At 40.3% G+C, this 23,971-nt stretch overlaps 1 protein-coding gene across 1 annotated transcript; it reads right to left on the reverse strand.

Moving 5' to 3' along the window:
• Positions 1-426: 426 nt before the first annotated feature.
• On the reverse strand, positions 427-22,126 carry bbox1 (butyrobetaine (gamma), 2-oxoglutarate dioxygenase (gamma-butyrobetaine hydroxylase) 1). The gene is made up of 8 exons (XM_041043554.1): positions 21,944-22,126; positions 19,589-20,049; positions 18,421-18,535; positions 4,708-4,906; positions 3,755-3,860; positions 3,373-3,569; positions 2,322-2,488; positions 427-1,684 (listed from the first exon to the last, which is right to left on the reverse strand). The coding sequence occupies exons 2-8, from the start codon at positions 19,991-19,993 to the stop codon at positions 1,524-1,526; spliced, it is 1,350 nt and encodes a 449-aa protein (XP_040899488.1). The 5' UTR covers positions 19,994-20,049; positions 21,944-22,126; the 3' UTR covers positions 427-1,523.
• Between the last annotated feature and the right edge of the window lie 1,845 nt (positions 22,127-23,971).

Below are 23,971 nucleotides of genomic sequence, written 5' to 3' on the forward strand. Positions count from 1 at the left end.
GTTTTTTTGTTTTGTTCGTATGCACCTCAACTGAAAAGTGTCCAAAAAAACCCCCTGATAATTCTAAAACATCTACAGGACAACTGACCTAAATGTTAGCTACATAGCTACTACTATGTAAATAAAATATCTCTGTTAATGTAACTCGATCGCTGTTGTCTCCTGCTCTCGCTGTCTTCCGTTATATGACCAGATGTTTTGACCGGAAGTACTCTGCCCACACACTCAAGTTCTAACGTCAGCAGTCGCCATATTGTGCAAGGAGCGAATTTTGAAACTTGAGGTCAAAATGCATTTTTTTTCTTTCTACAGTAACGTGAGACGTGAGCATGCAGGACTCATCAGTCTCGTGCAGCTAGAGAATCACTTTACCTATATGGTTTTCAACTTTATGACAAGACAATACATTTCTCAGACAATCCTGTGTGTTTTTACATGGTTTATTTATCTTAAAAAGCAGAGTCATTTTCGTCAACAGAATAACTCCTCCTGCAGTTCATTTAGAAATAACAAAATCAGGAAAATGTGTGGTTTTACTTCTGACAGATGAAATCAAATCCTTGTGTTTGGCCAGATGCTACTCCAGTTAAGTAGAAAAGTACATAACGTAATTTGGCTCAACTGACGCTTGAAATATATAATTAAATTTACTTCATAATGCCACATCTAGTACAGCAACTGTACGGTAGTTTAAGGCAATTTTGAATTCAGAGTGCAACTCTACAGACTGAAGGGAAAGTCAAGGACATAACATAGCACAGGAGGCACCAAGACACTTTCGCAGGCGGTAAGAAGAAAAGTGTTGTGACACCGTTTACATCAGGCTGTGTCTGAAATCACTCCCTCGTCCAAAGCTCACCCACATAAAGTATTCAATTGTTACCCAACAGTTTAATGAGCAATAAATTGAGGCTTCACCTCAGACAAAATGGCGGATAGTAGATATAATGGTGCATACAGTAAATCTGGAGTGACTTCGGAAGCAGCCGAGATGTCTGACATGTCCAAATATTTAACCAGAGAACCAGGAATGATAAGTTAGCTTAGAAAACGTATAAATTATTCAATATCATAATGATAATGTGGAGGACCCAGGACAATGTATAAAACCTCATAGTTAAATTTTAAACTTACAAAAACATATTTTTCACTAGTCACTATGACTAATCGATCCAAAAGCACCTCTAAATCTGAATATAAGGTGTTCTTCTCGATCTTTGCATTGCAGTGTTGCACTGTTAAATGTTTTACAAGTTGCAGTCATCATTTAAGCTTAAAGAAAAGCATCCTAACTCTAAATCGCTGTGTAAATCATCAATTTGTTTGAGTTATGATTTGTTGCTTGACTAATTCAGAGTCAGAGATTTAGCTCTTGACCTGTTGTCAGATATTTTAGCATCTTTGCACTTTGCCCTCCGGCATCTCAGCGTTTTAAGAACAACATTTAAGCCACCTGACATTGTTTAGATTCTCTGCAAAGGCTGTAAAGCTACCTTTTTCAAATTTGGCTCCGTTTCTGGAACTCACATGTCCTCTTGGACAGAGCTACGGAGTATCCGGAGGCGAGACATGACTTCGTCCCAGTCAAGGTAGGCGCCCTCCAGATGTCGCAACCTGTCCGGCCTGCTAACGTAGCTCTTCCGTCCGTGCAGCAGACGCCAGTTATCAAAGGTCACTAGGTCACCTGAAACACAACAACACCCAAAGTTCAGTTATGAAGGTATGGGGTTGTATTTCATTTGATCCTCGGTTTGTCTCGGTAAATTATTATATTTTGTCATTCATCCCAACTCATTCAGAGAGGTCAGAGTCTGCTGCAGAACAACTGGTACTGATCAAAAACCTCATCATGCTTCAAAAGAAGCATAATGAGGTCTTTGATTGTCTAAAGGCTCGTTTCTCACTGTGAGGGTTTAATTACCAAGCTAGCTAATTAAGCTAACATTAGTGCTCTGAGTTAGTTGTAAACACAGACTCTGGTTGACTTTATAATATTTCCAGCTCAGGGATCTTGAACACTTGTTGGCTATTAACAGGATACAGGGCTGAAAGAATGAAGCTAAAACAATATCACTGCTTCATCTCTGTCACTTGATGCTCCACATTCGGTTTTTAGAGGTGGTTATACCAGACTTGTGTAATTTGATTTGGTCTACACAGTGATGACACTCTGAATTTCATTTTTCATCCCCTGAATCAATATTTTGGTAAACTAAAGACTTTTAAGACTATAACTGTGATCAGGGGGTTTTACATTTTGACATTTTTTTTGCTGTTAATGTTCAGTTATATCAGCAGAGTTTTGAGAGGCACACACTGACCGGGCTCCATTCTGTAGGTCACCACGTTCTCTGGTCGGTTCATTATCTCCACAAAGGCCTTCAATGCTCTGTAGAAGGGCTGAACCTGATGTAAGGGGAGGTCCAGCACCGAATCTCTGGTGGCGTTGTTGTAGTTTATCCTCGCAACTCGGCCCTCGACATCAACGCTGCTCAGAGAGACGGAGAGAAGTTTGATATCAAACTGGCAGGAATCCGTTTTAAACAATTAACTGATTAGACCAGGGGTCGGCAACCTTAAATACTCCAGAGTCTCCCACAAGAACAGAAAACACCTGGAGCCACAAAACCCTTTTGACATCTAAAATGAGGATAACGCTACATATATCTTTTTTTTTTTAACCTGTATGCTATGTATAAAAAACTATAGAGTGTTGCATTTATGAAATCAATGAACTGCTACGGAGAGCACTAAATTTTATTTCTGTACGTAACAAAAACATTTTTAACTCCGAACAAAAGACGTATGGTTGATGCTAACTTTCAAATAAAACACTCAATGTCATTTCCTCCATTTTCTGACATTTTATTATTCATCAATTAGTTAAGAAAATAATCTTTAGAATCAGATTCAGAAAGGCCTCCTTTATTTATCAGACACAAATATAATCTTTTCTATAGATTGCTATATAGATGCTGAAGTTAAAATAAACAGCCAAATGTGGACACATGAGCATTAGACCTCATCTCATTCCAGGCCAATGAATATGATTATGCAGCCATAACAGTCTTTTGTGAGGGTTTTGGACTTTGGAGGCCATGCTGACATAATGATTCTGAACAGCAGATGGCAGTGTCCCATTTCAAATCACACACACACACACACACACACGCACACACACACGCACACACAAACTCACTCACTGGTGAGATAATACCATTGCATCTTGTTTTTTGATATACTTGTATTTCAGTATTTACAAGGTGATGCCTTCAAATGTCGTGCTTCATACATAGACAGTAAATGTGTATGCGTGTATGAGAATAAAAAAAAACAACAATGTGATGTCACAGCCTTGTTGTCTCCACTTACTCGATGATGCATTTCTTCGACTGCAGCATGAAGTCGCAGTAGTCCATCCCCGTGTCGGTGAAGTCCACCAGGAGTGAGGTGAGTGTCCTGAAGGCCTCTGGGTCTTCTCTCTGCAGCTGCTCGGCCATGTGGAAGCCGTCCACCACCTCGCTCTCCCCTCCCTCCACGGCCTGGTTGATGCAGTGCAGGAACTGCACCTAAAACCGCCCGACACACACACATGCAGCGCAAATGCTCGTTTTACAACTCCAGTGACATAAAAGCCAAATACCTACAGTCGAAACAAACTTTTAAAAGCAGCACATAAATTCATAAGTGATACCATATTTGTTTAGCATAGCTCAATCCTCTACAAAGACCATATAAGTCAGATTTTACTCACTCCAGGTGCGAAGTGTAATGCAGGATAGTCTGTATGGTGACTAAGCCTTCCTGAAGTGTAGGCCACATTGTTTGCCATGTATTTGTCCTGGACCTGCCATGTGTGCCTGAGGACAAAGATAACAATCATTAATAAACTCCTTGTTAATTATTTAACTTTGGCCTTAGAAGATCAGCAGTGACAATTAGGCTGTGTGAAGAAAAGGATGAGATGAGATGAACTTAGCAGGGATCCCTGAGGGGAAACCGGGCAGCTTCACAGGAATGCCTCCTCTGTAGCCTCTGAAGTAGACACTTCATTGAGATGCAGCAGGAGTACAGCAACTAATGAGGTAAAGTTATCTTCCATGTTCTGTTTGCATGCCTCGTTTGGATGCCTGACTCGTAAAACAGTCTAGTTTCTCTGATGGCAGGTCTTCAGTTTCAGTCTGCAGTCTCCGTACTTCCAGCAGTATGAGCTCATCTGCTGGCAGTGGGAGAGCTTTACGCTCCAAACCTCTGTTCTGACTGAGTGCACCAGGTAATTCCTCTGGCTTAAAAAAGCTGGAATGCTTTTAGGTTGTTTTTCCCGTCTCTGTCCTCAAGTAATCAGCACTGCAATAAGTCAAAGAGATGAACTGTGGTGCGGTGAACGGGCCAACAGACACTGTCTAAGCTTCTCCACGGAGTTACAGATAATTGACTGGTGGACAAATTTTCCTAAAGGTTAATGCTGTAGAGCGAGAACCTTTCATCGAAAAATCCGTCTGCCGCGTTTGATTCCCTGGAAAAGAGATGTAAATATAGATCTTTTGTATTTAATTTTTACTAATAACACTCCCCGGGCTCTGCTCCAGCTTAACTATGATCAGTGGAAAATTCAACAGCTCAAGATTTAGTGGGGAGTCAGATTATTAAACAGTGGCTTGGCTGAGGATGACTGGCGCAGAATGTATGAACGTCATGCAGTCTTACCCATAGAATGTCAGCCTGAGATAGCCAATCCTCTCAGCAAGCCTGGCCACTTGGCCTTGCTCTGCCGGAGCCCCCTTAAGGTAGACGATGCCAACGCGGCGCAGCGCCAAGAGCCAGGCCAGCGCTGCCTTATCGTCGTGGAGGACTTCTTGGTAGTCAGCAGTGGGAATGCGCAGTTTGGAGTCCCAGTAATAACGCTCTGAAATGAGAAAGACGACATGGAAGAAATGTCATTTCACTGTGGCTGAGTTTTACATACATACTGTTGTTTCCTTCCAGATCTTGTTTGACATGAAATAAGTTGTCTCTGTGCCAGGATGAAGCTTTTTCCACTCAACTCCATCTTTGTCCTGACATGTAACTGCTCCATTAAACAAACACTGCACAAGAAAAACAGAACTGTTCTGCATCATAGCAATTTTATCAGATGCTACATTCATTTTTTTTCGTCTCCTCGTCATCTGTCATAAACCAGCCTTAGCTTGTTGTTGAGTGAGGACCCGCATGTTCTTTTTTTGATGCACATCACCTCCATGTCACATAAAAAAATCCCGATGACTGTTTTATTAAGGATATTGGCAGGTGTTTGCATAGGCATAGATGATAGTCACAGATGGATACCACTCAGAATTCACTGAAGTAAGGTTTACTCAACAAAGACACTTAATGTTTGCACTAAAGACACCTGTGTCAACATTACCCTGTTGTTTAGATCAACTGACAAAAATGGACCAGAACCTTCCAGGTGTGCAGCATGGATGAGATACAGATCATGGCCATTGTCATATACTTCACATCAACATATATTGCTAACCTTTAGGTCGGATAAAGAATGGCAAACAATTTGCACATTTTCAACGTGTAGTTTTTTCAGACTTAAAAAAAAAACCCAAACTAAATATATAAAAAAAAAACATTAGATTATTAGAAGAGCTTAACAGTATGACAGATTTTATGTTTGTTTTGCAGCAAAAAGGAAACAATTAATTTACAAGACCATTACTGGCTCCCTGCTTATTAGAGCCCATTTCATCTATAAACGCTGCAGCTTCTCGCTGCATGCGATAGCCTGCACACATCAAGATGAATAGCTCACTGAGAAAAATCAGCATGTCTCCATCAGACAGACAGAAGTGGAAAAAATCCTCCCACTGCTCTCCACCCAGCTGGCTCGAGTCCTTTTTCCATGGAGTCTCTCTCCTGTGACTTCCACAGAAACAGCTGCTAAGTACATTTGCGGGAGGGGGAGGGTTTAACTGAGGAGACTGTGTACCTGTCTGATGTTTGTGGCTCCTCCTTGTGTCTCTTTTCAGTGCCCGCCAACTCCAAAACAACTTTCCAAATGGCTGCATCGCAAACAGAGTACAAGGCTAAAGCTCGCAGTCGATGGACAGAGACGTCATGCATAATTTATCATCGTCTAAAGTGTCTGGAACTTTAAAAGAAAATGTGACTGTTCACTCTGAAGGCCATAAAGATTTACAGATGCAACAAGCTGACTTTAACTGGTGATGTGGAGTTTCAGTGCCTCATTCTTTTTTAAATAATACATTTTTAAAGCAGGGAGGCGGAGAGACACAAAGCACACCAGATGCAACATCACTCAGAAACACAGTGATCATCATGACTCGCAGACCTCCCTCCAGGCTGTTGTCACAAACAATGAGTTTCTGGCTGCTCAGTTCAAAGGGTCAAGAACCCTCTGCTTGTTAAAACTTGTCAAGAGGGCGGAGGGAAACAAAGGCTGAGAATGAGAAACTGGGGCTAAGGTCAAACCTGAATGTTACAATTACTCTTGTGAAACTGGACCTGGATGTCTTGTACAGGCAGAGTGGTTGTTTCAGCTCCACGGTTTAGGGTGTCACCCGTGACAAAGAGGCTACAGCGTTGTATCGCAGTGCGCATATACATCAGCTGTGCAGTCCTGGCCGCAGTTCAGCTCCATTCTCATTCTGAAAACTTATCACGTCCGCTGCTGTCAAGTGAGTTCACGCTGTGGCGGCCTGGGTCGAACAAAAGATGAGAACTTTGCATGAATATCTGCCTCCTAATCATGTAATCATCTCCTCACATGTGCTTGTTTTTAACTTGGAAGACCGATCACCATTCTTTGATGTGAGGGATACTGGGGAAATGTTTTTTTAGTCTCTTGTCAGCTAACACTGGCTGCAGATTAAAGAACAAATATGGACCTTTTCATCCAAACTGCTTTAGATACAAATCTGGTCAAATTTAGAACAGATGAAACAGAGCTTCAATGGTGAAAAAGTTTACATATTCAAGTACTGTATTTAAGTGCAGTTATGACTTTGCTGCTCTTCTTCATTTCAGAGGGATATATGGTACGCTTTTCACCGATGCTGCTTATGCGGCAACCACCTTTACTTTACTGAATACATTTTTAAGTTAAAACATGATCTATACACAGAATTTATTGTTTTAGATTTAACTACTTCAACCATAAAAAAGCTAAAATCCAAATGGCTGACTAGGTATTAGTCAGATATCTTTTCTCAGGTGTGGGTACAAACCAAAAAAAACAGACAAAGGACACAGATAAGAGCTGTGAGTTCTGGGCCAGAAAAACAAAACAATAAGCAGAAAGATGTTATAGAGATCAATACATTTTTAAAATATAAAAATATTGATTAGAACTGCTTCTGTGAAATCATCTGAATACTTCCTCCATCACTGAATAGACTTGATTAATTCTTTCTGTGCCAGTGTTAAGGCATTAAAGACAGACAAAGGAGGAAATGAACTGGAAGAAAATGGTAGAGAATTTCTGAAAGATGAACAAAAAAATATAGTGAACGATTCTCTTATGTAGGCTTCAGTGTCCTGCAGCAGTAAACCCAGGCTTGCAGGTGTCCAATTCTATGCACTCTTATTCACCAGAGGCAAATTCATAACACATTTTTCTTTTATTCTGGAAAGGCCTGTGCCAACAATAAATCAACCTTGCTCTCTCTAGCATAGTTCCCGGCTGCAGTTAGCAGAGATACCATGTCAGAATTAGCATGTGTTTTTTAAGTATTTGTGTGCATGAAAAAAAAAAACACAGTGAGGGGAGTGTCAAACTCGGACAGCTTTGAGTTTCTGGTGTGTGCTCATTTGTGTAAAATCAATGCGGTTTTCATAGGAAGAACTGTGCTGGCATGTGCATGAAGGGACACCTCTGACAGTCTGACAAGATAGTATATGTGCATAATCCCCTCCCCCATCTCCCCCTCGGTCGTGGTCTGTTACAGTGGCTTTTCCAGACGAGGAAACCTGAAGCCACGGCTCCTGTGGCTGTCAGGCAGCTCATGGCAGTTTGGCTCTCACTGTGCTCTGTTTAAGCTCGGAGGGCTGCGTCGCTCTCCTCTGCAGCTGGGAGCGCCTTCAAAGCTCTGCTTGAATCACTGCAGTTATCCAGAGAGCTTTTGTTTTGACTTGGTTAAGTTTTATCACAGAGCTCGGATCAGCTCACTTCAATGGGCCGTCTATGGAATGCACAGTGGAGGGACTCAGAGCCAGATGGGCATAAAACAACCTTTTTAGAGAGAAGAGGCTCTATAACTTAAGATTAAAGCTGTTGTTTGTACTAAGAGCACGTTTTAGAGACTTTACTGAAATAAATTGGAATAAGATTGCTTTACTACAGCTTCAGTTTGGTCCCCTGATATACTCTATTTGACTCTATTTGAATATATTTTTCAGTACCAATAAAACCAATGGTGGAAGGAAACTAAATACATTCATTCAAGTGCTGTGCTTAAGTGCAGATTTGAGGTAGTTTTTCTTTACAACTACCTCCATTTCATGCTATTTTATTGTTCTAGTCCACTAGAATCCAGAGGGTAATTATTGTACTGTTCACTCTACAACATATACTTCACAGCTGCAGTTACAAGTTACTTTACAAATTAAATTATTACAACCCAACACCAGCTATGAGATTAAAATTAGCACCTCTATAATACACAATATATAATACTACATATAATAGTACATGGTAACTCTCACAAAGAGATAATGTTCTGCATTGAGTAGTTTCAGATTTTGCAAATAATAATTAGGAGTTTTTTCTTAAGTGGCATTTTCAATGGAAGAATTTTACATTTAACAGTATTACCACTTCAGTAAAAGATCTAAATACTTTCTCTGCCACTGAATAAAGCCTCCTTTGACTGACTTTCTCCTCATCCCAACTCTTATTTAACCCAAGTTTTTCACCTCTCAGTGTGTAAACAACCGCAAGCAGAAATTCTGCAAAATGACTAATCATTAGTGCCCTTGAGAAGACAAATCACCCATTACATTACCATACTGCCAACATGTTTTACATTCATTAGTGCTGATTTGTTACACAACTCGCTGACGTAAATTAGCCCGACAACTGAGATTAACTAAAATGTTTTAAAGAGGGAATAACTCCTTGTCATTCATATCTATGTTGAGAAATGTAAAATTTCAAATCTTGACAACATACTGAAGAAACTAATGAAGGTGGAAATGCTGTAGAGAAAGAAAATGTCTGAGTAGTCAATGCAGGCCTTCAATGAGGTTTTAAACTGTGAGCATTTTCCAAATAATCTGGACTGGATGAGCCCAGACATTTGAATAATCAAAAAGAAACTGTGTTACTCTGTTACAGGTATATTCCAGTCAGCAATTAGCATGTATGTATGTGTGTTTTGACTGTGTACATAATGTGTGTGTGTGTGTGTGTGTATTAATGCAGCAGCAAGAAACTCACTCCACCCTCTACTAATCTGACAAACACACCTTTTTTTTATGAAACAGACCTGGATGACAGGGCAGCCAACCTCTGCGTTCACAGTTTGGTGTAGACAGAGTGAGCAGTGTTTTCTCACTGGAGAGCTGCAGGCCCTCCACACACTAATCCAAACTCAACCCTTTCTCCATCAGCGAATTTAGGTTCCCAAAATTCTACTGAGCCTTGCAGTAATTTGTCAATTATGTCCTTTTGGCCAACTTGTGCTCATGCTGCTTTCTGTATTGTTTGAAGAGCCAAGGAGGTCTGGCTTGCCACAGAGATGAAAAAATCCAATCATTGTAATCACCAATCTATCCGTGCAGTCTCACGTAAAGGTGTTGAAATTTCAAAAGAGATGACAAAGAAAAGGGATTTAACTCAAATGTAGATGACCCGAGAACACACTGTGAAAAATGGACCATGTGTGGATGAAAAAAAAGGGGAAATTTGTTGAAAAGGGGACAATTTCTAGATTTCTGGAAAGGGAGACCTGATATGTGAAAGGTTTGGCTGACCACCTATGTTTCTGACAAGTCCCAGTTGCTAGAACACTCAGCAGTCCATTATCGCACACTGCACAATAATAAAACCTAATTTTGACAAACCAAAAGACTGAAGTCGAAGTTTACAGTTTGGATTCCTCAAATTCCTTTTAGGCTGATAACACAGCATGTGCACGTGTATAAGAGCACGTGTTTGGAAAGTCGCTCCTGCTGAAGCTGCAAATGGCGTGTGAAGTGATGGTCAGGTCTGGAAGAACATACAAGTTTTTCCATTGATGGACCTCCACAGCTATGTTTCCAGGAGCCTTCCTGTCAACTGACGAGTGATGACACAGAAGACTAAATTCAGACCAGATGGCAAAGGGGAAACACCAGCCAGACAGGGAATTGACAAATCAGCTGCTACTTGGCTGAGTTATAGAATCAGTCAGCAGACTTAATGGAGCAAAGTCCAAAGTCAAGTATATCTGTTTACGAGAGACTCGGTCGAATCCGTCGGGAAGCTTACGATAACAATCCGAATTAAATAGGAATACTAATTGACGTATACTGTAGATATACAAAACAGGAAATGAGGTCAATAAAAGCGCACTACCATAAACCATACAGCAAGTTACCGCCAAGAGAACTACAAAGAAAACGGGTCGTATACGGGTCAACATCTTTTTAGCATGTATAGCTATACTGGTATGTGGAGATCAGTGTTTTGCAAATGACAAATTCCTAAGATGGTAGAAATGTAGGTAGTAAAATACTGAGACTTCTTTGAAGTAAAATGGTAACTTAATATGTAAAAAAGTAAAAAAAGTGAAAAAAACAAAAACTTTAAACAAATAGAATAGAAGAATATAATAGAATAGATCTTTATTGACATTGTCACAGGTACAACAAAATTTAAAATGCTCTCCAGTCAGTGCATCGAGTCTAAAAAAATAATTTAAAAATATAAAAAGAATAAATAAAACATATAACAACATTAGCAGCATACACAACAGACATACACACACAGTCATACACACCAAGTCATTGCATAAAAACAGTATATTGATTATTATTTTTTTGCGGTACTGAGGGTTGTTATTGTGGTTGGATAAAAACTGTGTTTGAGTCTGTTAAGATAAGCAAAAGTCTTAAGTTTAAGGTTTTACACGTGCATTTAAAGATACTGGCCTTTTCAGCTCTCCTTAGGTCCTAAAGAGCTGGATGATGTGCAAACAGCTGTGTTTACATGACTGAGTGTCTGCATAGGTAAATGTACAAACCGCTCGAGGTCATGAATTTTCATCTGGAAAAAAATACATCCACAAAGTAAAGCAGAGATCCTCATGAACATGGGTCGATGACAAAAATTTACGTCGCTGACCTTCACGGCTACGTGGATGTGGAGAAATTATAATCTGAGGTAAAAGCTGCGGCACAAAACATTTTCATCTTGCACTCTGAAATAAGAAAGCTTGCTCTAAACTATCATACTTTACTGATTTTTAGTAAAGTCTGTTAAAAAAAAAAAAAACAGAACAATGTTTGCTCTCCTTGTGGTCCTAGCCGGTACCCAGGCTGCACCGTTCTGGATCAACATTAACTGACTTATAATGCTTTGGGTCAATAAAACGGAAGCATTAAACTTGTGAAGTCTACTGCTATGTATAATCTGTCTGTATTGGCGTCAAAATGTGTTACCAAGCACCACAAACACTGCAACAGTCTACTATGAAGTACACAATGCTGGAGAATATTTTCCACCTTGCATGTAGGGCATGTATGGCCTTTTTCATACTTTTGACAGGTTCACAAAGATCTTCATACTGCTAAAATTGATTAAGACCAGAAAGTTGAGGTAAAGGCAAGGTGAAGTGCCAGGGATTTTTTGACAGACAATCTACAGCTGAAGGCTGACGTGCAGGTTGTTTGCTAGACTAGTAACTAGGGATCTTTTTATGGTAGGCCAGACGAAGACATGAAAGGGACAGCTGTTACAGTGAGAGAAATCTCATTGCACCTTTAGTGTCACTGTTCTCTGCCAATCACAGTTTTTTAGAACCCTAACCCTAACCCTTTTAGAAACTTTCCAACAATAAATTTCACTGAATATGTCCAGCAAATTCCTTTTTGATATTTCCTAAGCTTTTACATATTTATATTTTGCAACTTTTTCTGTGTATTTACTGATTTAATGAGCCTCACATACAGGCATTTCTAAATATGAGCTCAGAAAAAGAAAAAGGCTATTTAGGCTGCATCTTCATGAAACAATGAGGCTGAGGCTAAAACCTGCACCTCTTCCCAAAATGAGTAGATATGTTACCTGGAAATTGCCCTTGATTTCCCTAACAGCATACTCGGAATTGCAAAGGATGCCAGAATTGCTAAAACGGTACAGGCCTATTCAGACATATTCAGTCCAGAAGTGACGATTTCAGAGGATCCAGCTCCTGAACTGGAACACAGCATCATCATAGACATGTGTCTAGTCCTCATTAGATAACTGGTTCAGAGTCAGCCATTTTGTTGCGTGTGGTATTACTTATTCTGTAAAAAACCCTGATGAAGGCTACGTGCTGAAAACATTTGGCTGGATAAAGTAAACATTGTCCCTGTTAGTCAGTTAAGAGCTGCAGAGTTATCTTTCACATATTTTATGATAGACAAAATCTTTCACTCGTCAAGGCCTCTCTGTTAGACTTTCTCTCTGTTCCTGTCACTCTTCACTCATTTACATGCCAGCTTAATTCAGTCAGGTACATAAGTGTGGAACAAAAACCTGCAGGTATGGCCTTGACACAGACCAAACCAGACAGCAAGAGATGCAATTGCAAAACAGTTTAACTCAACACACTCTAAAATACATTTAATTTATAAATTAGAATAATAAAATACCCAATAAAAAAATGTATATAGGTGATTGTCTAAATCTCAATGAAACGGAGGTGAATGCACTCATTTAATAGAAAAACTTGTATCCTTTGTAATAAAGTGAAGTTGTCGAACTCTCGTGCCCTAGGTCAAGAATGAACTTTCTAGAATTAAAAAGTTTATTATTTCAAGTGTATATTTTCACTTTTTACCCATAGCTTCATTAATTTATACAGACAAAACTGCACAGTGTGTGAACTCGGCTTTTGTTCTGCTACTAAAATAAAAAAATAGCCTTCAAATGAATGAAGATGGGGAACAAAAACAATCTGCAAATGATTATAGTAAACAGGAGGAAAAATCTTTAAGCTCTCATTCCTCAACTCCACAAGGTGAAACTACCATCCAACCACTGTTGCTTTATGTGTAAAACCACATCAAACTTAAGGCTGCAAAGCCGAAAGAAATGAGAAAAGAGGGCTGTCCACAGAAGGCCACGAAGTGGTGCTTCTATTTGTACAACCTGATGCATTTATTCTGAGTGATCCAACAAAACTTGTTACAAAAAAGACATAGCATTATGTCTTGTTGAGGGTGAGAAATTCAAACAGTTTGCTGAATTAGAGAATGGTTGCAAAGGCATCTTGAAAAGAGGACGGACGACACTTATAAAATACCAATGTGAGGAGGTGGATAAGTGTGATTAAAAAAAAATAAAGCTGTGTTCCATGTGTTTGGGCATATTTTTACTTTTTCAAAAAAATGTTTTTAACCTGTTTCACATCCATCTTTTAAGTATTAGTGACATGAAATTAGTCATGATTCCCACTCCAACTAAATAAACATGACAAGCGCAAAATGGGAGGCCTGAGACGATGACATGCTTCAAATATTAAAAGCATCTGGCAGGCGTTTGAGTAAATCGCTGACAGATTTATCGGTGAAAGGAAGAGTCACTGCAGATAAGGATGTGAATGACACAAGCTTTTAGTGTTCCCAAGAGCAAATCAACATCACCGCTCTCCGTCAAGTGACGTGAAAGGTTCAAAGTGCAAAAAAAGAAAGTGGCACGTGTGAATTCAAAGGGTCCTGAACACACCTGTGATTGAAATTTAAATAGTTGTATTGATGCAGACAGATAAAGGTGTTTGATAAAAATGAATCAATCTCACTGCATGCTTGTCCTCGGGGAGAACATTAAGTTTCTCCCCAAATTTCATGGAAATCCACCCAATACTTGGCAGACATTTCAGTCAAAACCACAAATGTCAACCTTCTGGTGACACTAGATGAAGAGTCAGTGGATCACCAAAGACCTACCAAAGATCCACCGTCTGGGAACCAAGAATGTCTGTACAGTGTTGTGTGCTAATCCATCAAGTACAAGTTAAAACATGTTTGTTTAAAATTTAATTTCAATCTATCACATAGTTTTTCACAATATCCAGACACTCTGGACCAAAGCAGTGGACCAACTGATCCGCCAACAAACAGGCATTGCCGTCCCTGGAGCCCTGCCACTACCTTGGCCAAAAAAAACCCCCAAAAAATGCACTGTCCAATGCACTGGACTAAGGTGGCCTTTTGACATTTGTAAAAAATATAAATTAAAAAATGATTAAGCCACCAAACGTAACAAAGGTGGTACAATTCAAAAAAGCTGACCATAAAAGTCAAAAACTAAACAACAACAAATATACACTGGGATATTAGAGATACTAGAGAAATGTCTGTAATAATTCCTCAGTCTTGGACACCAGGCAGCATGAGTTTTAAATTCCTGGTTACACGTACCTACAGGCTCAGGGAATTCTTCGTTCCCAAGGAAGGAAATACTGGTGAGCTTGTGTTTGGTAAGAACATGCAGATCTTTTCTTGACCCTCTCGCTGAGTAAGTTTTCCATATGGCAGAGGCAGAAGGGGGTCTGAAGGAGACTCTAACATTTAAACAGATGTCAGCCTTTCAGAATGTCCCCTGCATTACACTGTTTCACATGCAGACATACTGTACCTCGATTCAGGGGTAGATGAGAAAAGGCAGTTAACTATAGATGCTGACAAATTCCATGTGCGTCCAAAACCCTACAGTCGACTTGAAAATAAAGACGTCCCCAAAGAGCTGCCTGAACATTTACAATGCTTGTAAATGTGTTTAAAACTAAAAATTATGGTCTGCGAATGATGGAATGCAGGAATTCGCTCACTAATCAAATGGATCCTAAAGTTCGTCTAAACATGTGCCTGCTCCATCGAAAACTATTCTCAACTGTGTGAGAAGCACAAACTCAATGCGTTCTAGTCGATTCCTATATTTGGGGCTGAATAATACACGGATTAAAAAGTTTTCTTCACAATGCAAGTTCCTTTGAATAGTACTAGCTCCATGTATTGCTCCAATAATAGCTGCTGCTGAACTACATACTGCGGTTTGAGTTGCACAGCACCATAGAAACGGTAAAAGCAGTGGAAAAAAAACATTACTTCAGACATAAGAAACAGGAGGTATAGTACAGGCTGAATAATATCCCCAAAGCACCTATTATCATATTGACCTTAAGGTGTCCTGTGTGCAATACACTTTCACTGTTGGGAACACTTTAACAGGCAGACTTGGGCCTGTAAAATCTAGGTGCTCTGCATGAAAAAGGAAACAGAAATCCAAACTGTGGACTATGCTTCAGAGAGTTAACGTCATGGAGAAGCAACGAGTGAGAGCATGAACAAAGTCCACGGAGGTGAAAGCTGTTCATCATCCATCTTTTGAGAATGTAGACTTTTCCAGTTTATTTTTCGGTGCAAGGAATTTCAGACTGGCGCTCAGGAGGAAATAATTAAACCCAGAGTGTGTGTGCACACGTCATCTTGTATTGTGTTTTGGTGCATGAGCTTACGAGTGTCTTCCAGGAGCTCTCCTGGCTCTTAGCTGAGAGTGGCTGAAAAAAAAAACAAACAAAAAAAACCTAGACTACAAAATGACTGTCTGTAAATTGCTATGAGGGGGATCTGTTTACACTTCAACATGAATGGAGGAATTCTGAACATACACACACACACACGCACACACACAACCTTAATCAGTCTGGAACAGAGCAGGAGCCGCTCAGCCCTGTGGGTCCTTCAGGACCACGTGTGTGTACACAAACCGACTACAGTCCATCCCCCGCTCCACTGAAGTACTGCTACCTTGTTCCACATTTGAACTTCTCTGCTGTCTGGCAGACTGTAAAGTGTATTGGGCCATTGTAAATGTACTGTAAAATGACTTCTCTTTCCAGTCTTTAGAAAAACCTCCTTCCTTAGAACCCCTGTTATGTTACAGAGGAAAAAAATGTGTGGAAAGAAGAGTTTAAATCAGGGGCATCTTTTTCCCCCAGAAAAGGTTTGCGGAGAAAGTACACTCATTTTCATTTAACAGCCAGAAACACACACTAACACACACATCAGAAAGCCGCTGCTTAATTACATAATGGTTGTGACCAAGCATTTTGTTCACAATCACTTAATTCCTGCTGTTGCCATTTGCCAAATGTTTACCTATTACATTTCAATTCAAGATATATTTCTTTCTTAAGTTGCCTCTTTTTTGACAATTAAATACTAGACACAACTAATTTAGACAGTTTTGATGTTGTGCATTGCAAGTAATCTAATGATGATGATGGAAACAGAACCAAAAACTTGAGCGCACAAAACAGAAGGTACAAAGCAATCCAGAACAAACTCACACACTACACCTTTTGTCATTTTGCACTAATATCAGGGTGAATTACATTTCAGCTGATTAATGCTGACAAACTCTTTCATTAACCAACAACAGAGATAGGAAAGCAAGAGAGTAGACATAGAAGCCATACAATGGAATACTGGAATTATTGTGTCGATCTGTAACCCTGTTAAAGAAGAAAATGTTGAAGTTATACTGGCTTAAAGGCAGCCAGGCATTAAATGTCATGCAGGAAATTATGCACTTTCCATTGTGGTTACAGTGGAAGGAAAATATTAAACTTAGGTCATCTTGCATTTTGCAGTAAATTACTGTATTGATGTTTCTGATTAAAAAAAAAAAGTCTTTCATCAGAGCACTGAACATGTGTGTGAAATCTGTCAGGTCACAGAGAACCTGAATGGGCTGTTCGGATTTCACACACATTTTAGACTGAGATATGAAGATATACTCAGGGATTTTGCTGTCAACGACAAAAGTGTGTATCCAGTGTGAAATATGACATTCATAATGGTTTGCCGTCACAGGTTGGAAAGCGTCCATGATAAGCATCGTCGGGCCAGCTACTGCTATTCATGTGCAAGCAGGTAAAACTTGTTGTTTGGCAAGCAGACAAACTGCTGCTCTGAGATACCGCTTTAAAAATGCAATAAGTCATGGCTGGGTTTGTTCATCCTGTTAATTCTAAGACAGCTGCGCTATGATTTATGGTCTCCTTTAAAAATCATCTCTTTGACCATTACACCACACCGATGATGGAGTAATCAATTAGAAAGTAATCATTAGTTTGAGAGCAGTGCAGTCCATCATGTGCATGCACCATGTGTATTTTCTTTTAATCTGATCAGTACCATGCAATATCCTACAACACCACCGACACATGGTAAATACATCTGTGAGGCGTTGAGCACATTCTAGTTTTCGAGTACATCATAAACTGAACTGGACGTTCCACATAAAACTCCCCTGATACACCTGAAGTATTTACTCAGTGGCCACTTTATTAAGTACACCTAACCAAAACTAACAGAGTCTAAAATAGTGATCCTGCAGTGACTGAAAGTTGTAAGAGAGGTGACCACACAGCTGAATCAACACCTCTCTAGAACAATTTAAAAAGTATGGAACATTATATTATGAAGGGAGGGTTTATTGCAGGGCTGTTTTTCCACTGCGCCACTCAGCAAAGTAAAGTTGTTTACCTTGATGACGTGTTGGAGGTGTGCTAGTCACAAACGACAGCAGCTCACCGTGACTGTCTCAGTTTGTACTATTCCTCCCTGCAATATTAAAACTGATCTGCCAACCAAATAGTACAGAACATATCCATATCCAGCTTATTAGACCTATTTTCACTTTAAGAATACCACCGCTAATGACGCTCTACTAAATTGGAGACAAACACATAGTTTTCCCTATAACTTCTTCACAATAAAAGCATCCCGCTGGTTTGCCAGTAGAAAGTGTTTCATGTGAAGCAGCAACAGCAGGATAGCTCCGGTCTGAATCGGCCGTAACTGAATTCAGCTCCAATACAGCTGAAAGCGATCAATTAACAGTAAAACAAAGCTGATATCTGAAAGTATAAACAGGAACACTGGACTGAAATTAAACTCCCAGCCACAGGGATTCAGGCAGACTTAAACACAGAGCTTTCTCTCTGCTCCCCAGTCCAGACACACAAGTTCAGCCGCCAAAGATGCAGCTGAGGGGAGGAGACGGTCACAGGCTGGCTGTGGTCAACCCTGCTACCACAGCAGCGTGGCTAGGTGCAGTTATCCCCTGCTGTGAGGCTGGAGTGGAAGCTCATGGCATAACGGGTTGGCTTGTACATAAAAACATTAAATGGTAAACATAAAAGTTAGACTCACTATTTAGAAAAAGCTCTTCTTGCATTGCTTGTCTGGCAGCAGGAGAGAAACAGCGTTTCTTCAGCCACTCTGCATCAAACACACTGGTGTGCTGGTCGGGCCACACGATGGACACCTGAGAGATAGAAAAGCATATTGATCCCAACTGGCCAAAATGCTTTAGGTTTTTTTCCATGTTTTTATTTTTTAATATATTGTTGTGATAAGCCATCAACTCAAACTGCACTGTCTCTCTTCCAGTCAAAATATTTACTGGGTATTCAGTTAGCAAGATAATATTTCACTTGTTTCCAGAAAGACGACCCATCTGCTCCTTGAAGGTTAAGCTTTGAAGGGACTCCTTTGTTTCATAAATCTGAGAAAGGGCATTAAACAAAATCTAACTTTTTTTTCATTTTCAAATTAAAATTTCTTATGTTCACCATGTACTTTATTAAAATCTATGGGGGCCTTATCCTGAGGCAAGCATAAAAGCATTGTTGCAGTATTTCAAAATACACATTTACTACAGTAGTTAATCCAGTAAATCCTGGTCCAGGAAATAATATACAAAATTTATTCCATTTAACTTTTATCAAAAAAAGCAAATGGTACACAGTAGCTTGTTTTTTTTAGCTGTGTCCCACTTGAGGGGCTGAATCCTCTGAAGGGCATGGTTCACAAAGATGGTTCCCTTGGAAGACTTAAAGGTCAGGCAGAACATGTGCTCCTGCCAAAATTAGATTATCTAACCTCACAGAACCTCACACTTTATCAGCGGGGCATTAAATACCATTTATACACTGGAGCAGATTTAATGATAGCACACAAGCTCTGCCCAGTAACGTCAAAAACTGTACAGGAAACATAAGAATGGTGAAGAAGAATAGTATCATGGAAGTATCATATCATATTAATCTCATAACAATAATGATGTGATGGGTTGAAAAACAGTGTAATATGATGTTGGCAGCAACTGATGTTTATTTTCATTACTAGTTAATCCGTTGACAATTTTCTCAACAATCAATTGTTTAGTCTGTAAAACAGAAAACACCTGTGAATGCCCACAAAAACATTTTCTAGAGCGCAAGGTTTCATCAATGAATGTCTTTATTCGCACGGTCTACATCACTCAAACTTCCATACTCTGTGTATGAACAAAACTCATATAATGGCAGCAGCCTACCTTGTTGTCATTGGTAACCTCCACGACGTCGACTCCTGTGTGGATATCAAGATCAGACATCAACAGTTTCCGGGCCTGGGCTGACTGCAGGGTACACTGCGGACACTGGCAGTTGTCTCTCAGCCAGGTGAATGGGTACAGACTGTGGCCTCCATCCTCCCACTCCACCTCCATCAGCCTCTCCTCATCCAGAGCCCGGACGTGCCTCACTGACTGGCAAGCCACAGGGAGGGAGGCCGACCCCAGTGTCTGATGCCCACGAAGCTGCACTGAAGTCAGACAAGAGGGTAGCAGGCCTGCAGCCTGCCCTGGTCTACGACAAGCCCTGAGAGCCTGGCAGGCCATGGCAGAGGTGCTCCTCTGCAGGGCGGGCAGGGCGAAACGTGCAAATGTACTCATCCACATTTCTGAATCGTTACCTCCAGGCAACTATGTCTCCAGATCAGAAAGAGCCACCAACTCTGCAGTTAATGAGAAAGGGAAGCAATAAAATGAAAAAAAAAAAAAATGGAGGATAGAGAATCATGAACTTCTGCCTTTCAGCTAATGTGTTTTCAAACCAGAGATGGATAATAAACCAAATTTATCAAGTTACCAACATTGGGAGTCTCCTACCAAGCTAAATATACTAATGTCACCATTGTCAACATATGCATTGTCTCAGTGCCATATGTTTAAAATGAGAATATAATGAGCCAGTGTGAGGAAGGTTAAGTAATGCACTGATGTTTGAAAAAGCACAAAAACATGCATTTTGTGACTTTAATTTTAAGACATGGCTATTTAACAACCCATTTAAGAAGCACAATCATGGTGCTACGCTCATTATTGAACACTGCCAAGCTCATTGGACACAGTTCAAAATGTGAACTTTTTCAAGGGGCTTTGGGAATTACCAGTCCTTGGGAATGACTGGAAACTGTGCCAACCAGAGGTATTTTCTAAGCCTGGTCAGCTGACTGTGTGTGGGTAAGATCTGGGCAGAGCTGAAGTGTAAAACAGCAGCATATTAAAAACACAATAAAGGACGAGAGACAGTGTTTGCTACAGGTCTGATGGTGTTGACTGAAACTCCATAAGAGAGGACTGACCACCCTCCTGTACAACAACCCACTGAAACAACAGTCCCACTTTCAGTTTGTACATGTCCATATCTAGCATGTACAACACCGAATATTACTTTTTACCAGGCAAGAGACAAGATTCAAGAGTTTTATAAGTCAAATTTAAAGGATGTGTTCACATAAACATTCCACCTGTTCACATTGACCATTAAGAGATCCCTTCCTAATGCAATTCCAGTGAAAGTGACAAAATCCACAGTGATCCTTCCATGCAAAAATTCATTCTGCATTTTATCTGAAGCTAATATGAGGCTGCATTTCTCTGAGTTAGACAAACCTTTTAACGGTCAGCATGAACAGAAGGACAACAACCCTGGCATCTCTTTTGTTTAAAAGGCAAACTACTCCCAGAGACAGTCAAGAAACATTGTGTTAATGTGGATGAATCAGTTGTGAAAGAGTTTACTTGTGCTGTTTCAGAATGTAATGTGATAAAAATCATTTGGTAGGCACACAGGGGATGTTCAGGACCTGCTAAAAGGAGAGCAGCCTATACAAACTTAAACAAAACTGACATATCAGATAAAGCTCTGTCAGAAAAACTGTATGCTCCACATGAATACACAGCATTATGATGATGGAGAGCACAGAACTATCTTCTTGCTGTGGATGAGTTCACATTTGCACTTGAACTCTATGTAAATAACGTGCAAGCAGCCAATCAATGCTGAAACATAAAATGTGCGCAGCGTATTTGCTTATTGATAATAAACCTGCAAAAAATATATGTCAACACTCAGCTCTCACACAGTTAACTACTGAAACAGGCATCACCACCAGCGGGTGGATTTGAGATTGATTAGCACACAACATGCACCCACTGAATACAACCTACCGTTTGTAGGAAAACTAGAAGAGTGTGTGTCTGTGTGTGTGTGTGTGTGTGTGTGCCCAAAGCTACCTGTTCCGTTTCTTTAAGCTGTGTTTACACGCAAGTGAGCTTACGTTAAACACAGCTTAACTGCTAAACACAAAATTTGACCGGTAGCCGTCAGCTTTGAAGAACGAGCTAACCCGGTTTTAGCTAACTAGCTTGTTAACAAACAAACAAACACAAACACAGACACCCGGGATACATCCTAGTCTCAGTTTCAGAGCTAACAGAGAGGCTAGCCGGTCGACCTACTTTAAACAGCTGGGGGGCGGGTGGGGGGGTCTTCAAAGTTTTATGTATTAGAGTGCCCTTAAAAGAGAGTTAAAAACTCAACCGTCTGCCAGTAACGGACGTTACCTGTGACACTTTGACAACGTTTCCTCTAGTCAGCGAGCGACGCGTCCGTCAACACAAATGCCGGCTGTCAGTGCGAGAGGGGAGAGGAAGTGGGTGAAAGGTTGAGCGGGAGGCTGTGCTGCATGACATAATCACCGCCGGTGGATGAACGTTGCCCCACTTCTCGGTTCCCAGCTGACGAGTTGGATGGCCGACATGGATGTGTTTTCGTAAACAATAGTGATCCCCACCCTATACACACTGGCAATATCTCAGGAGCTAAGCGCGTTTGTTCTTCTGTGTTAACTGGTGTGTTGAAACGTCGCAGGGGGAAGTGATTGCTTGCCAGTCACTATCACTTCTCCCTGGGGATACACGTTTATGGTTTTATGGGATCTGAACAGAATATTGGTAAATTTAACAAAACAAGAGTCTGCAGCTATTCTAAATCCCTGCAAGGCTTTTGGCACTGTAGTGATTTGAGCTATGCTAATGTCGGCCAATATTGACAATACTGACATGCAGGTGTGCAGCTGGTATAATGTTTATTGTGTCAGCGCGCTAATTGGCACTAAACACAAAGCACTGCTGAGGCTGATGGACATGAGCCCTGCAGGGTGTTTGGACATAATCGTTTGTACCAAATTGTATTGTAATCCATCCAACAGTAGGCCACAAATGTCAACCTGATCTCTGCAGAAAAAGTCAAAGTATCACTGATAATCATTAGGGCACACTGTCTGAGAACAGTGCATGTCTGTACAAACATTTCCTTTCTACTTCTACTGTTTAAGATGTAGTTTCTGGAACTGTTCCAGTTCCAATTGCTTTGAGTTGTTTATCACCCTGAGTGGGCTGGATGGTTAACCACACCTGTCATAATGAGACTGTGAGCCTGTGGTATTCATTTTCAAGCATTTTAAGCAGATCCAACTGGGGCAGAAACATTGTCTTTTTTAATACATATTGTGGCTTGGAGATGGTGTGCAGGCATTACTTTTTTTTTCACTGATACCAGAATTTTTGCCAGTCCATCCTGTAGTTGAGATATTTCACAACATAAGTGACATTTTGACCTACGTTTGGTGCTAGAGGGAAAATTAGGGGATCACCAAAGTGAGATCCTCCAGACACCATACATGCCTGTACAAAATTAACACTAATTTAACTACACTAAGAGTCTAGTGCCATGCTAAAGCTCTGCCAGACTGTGGGCATGGCGTGGGCATGGCATGGGGATAGCGTGAGCTAAATACCAACATCAGCATGCTAATATGCTCACGGTTACAGTGCTAGCACACAGATGTTAAATAAACATTTTTGGGTATAATTGAACAACAGACTTTAGCTGAAGTAAGGCTATATTGAAGCTTTCAGTCTGACTTTCATTGTGGTTTTCACATCAGATACTCCTAATGACTACAACTCTGATGTAACGCCTCAGAATTTCATGCCATTAACAACAATCTGTTCAATAGCTGACATTTTACTCTGAACCGAAATGTCATCCTAATGGTGACGCTATAGGAAAAGTCAGAAGATCCCTACAATCAGTAGGATTTATCCCCAGGGGATCATGAATGCCAGTACCACATTTCATGGCAATCCGTCCGATAGCCACTGGCATATTTCAGTCTGGAGAAAAGTGGTGCACTGACTTTTTACCATTCACAGAGTCAAGCCGCTAGGGTGGCTAAGAATGTGACATGGATATTATATCAATTCTAAACTAATTATTTCTCTGTGCCCCAGAGGTCTGTGCAGTCATGTCCACAGCAGAGTGTGCATACAGATGCAAAGAAATGTAAAGGTCATCACAGTATAGGTTAATCAATTAGTTGAACAACAGAAAATACTTTTACCATTTAGATGATCGAATCCTTGTTTTTATTATTTATGCAGTAAAAAATCCATTCACTGGTTCCAGCTTTTAAATATGAGGATTTGCTGAACTTCTTTGTCCATATATGACAGTAAATTGAATATTTCTGGGCTGATGTTAGATAAAGAAAGGAATTTAAGGCCATCACCTTGGGCTCTGGGAAACTG

This window comes from Toxotes jaculatrix, chromosome 1, assembly GCF_017976425.1.
Source record: "Toxotes jaculatrix isolate fToxJac2 chromosome 1, fToxJac2.pri, whole genome shotgun sequence".
NCBI classification, from domain to species: domain Eukaryota; kingdom Metazoa; phylum Chordata; class Actinopteri; family Toxotidae; genus Toxotes; species Toxotes jaculatrix.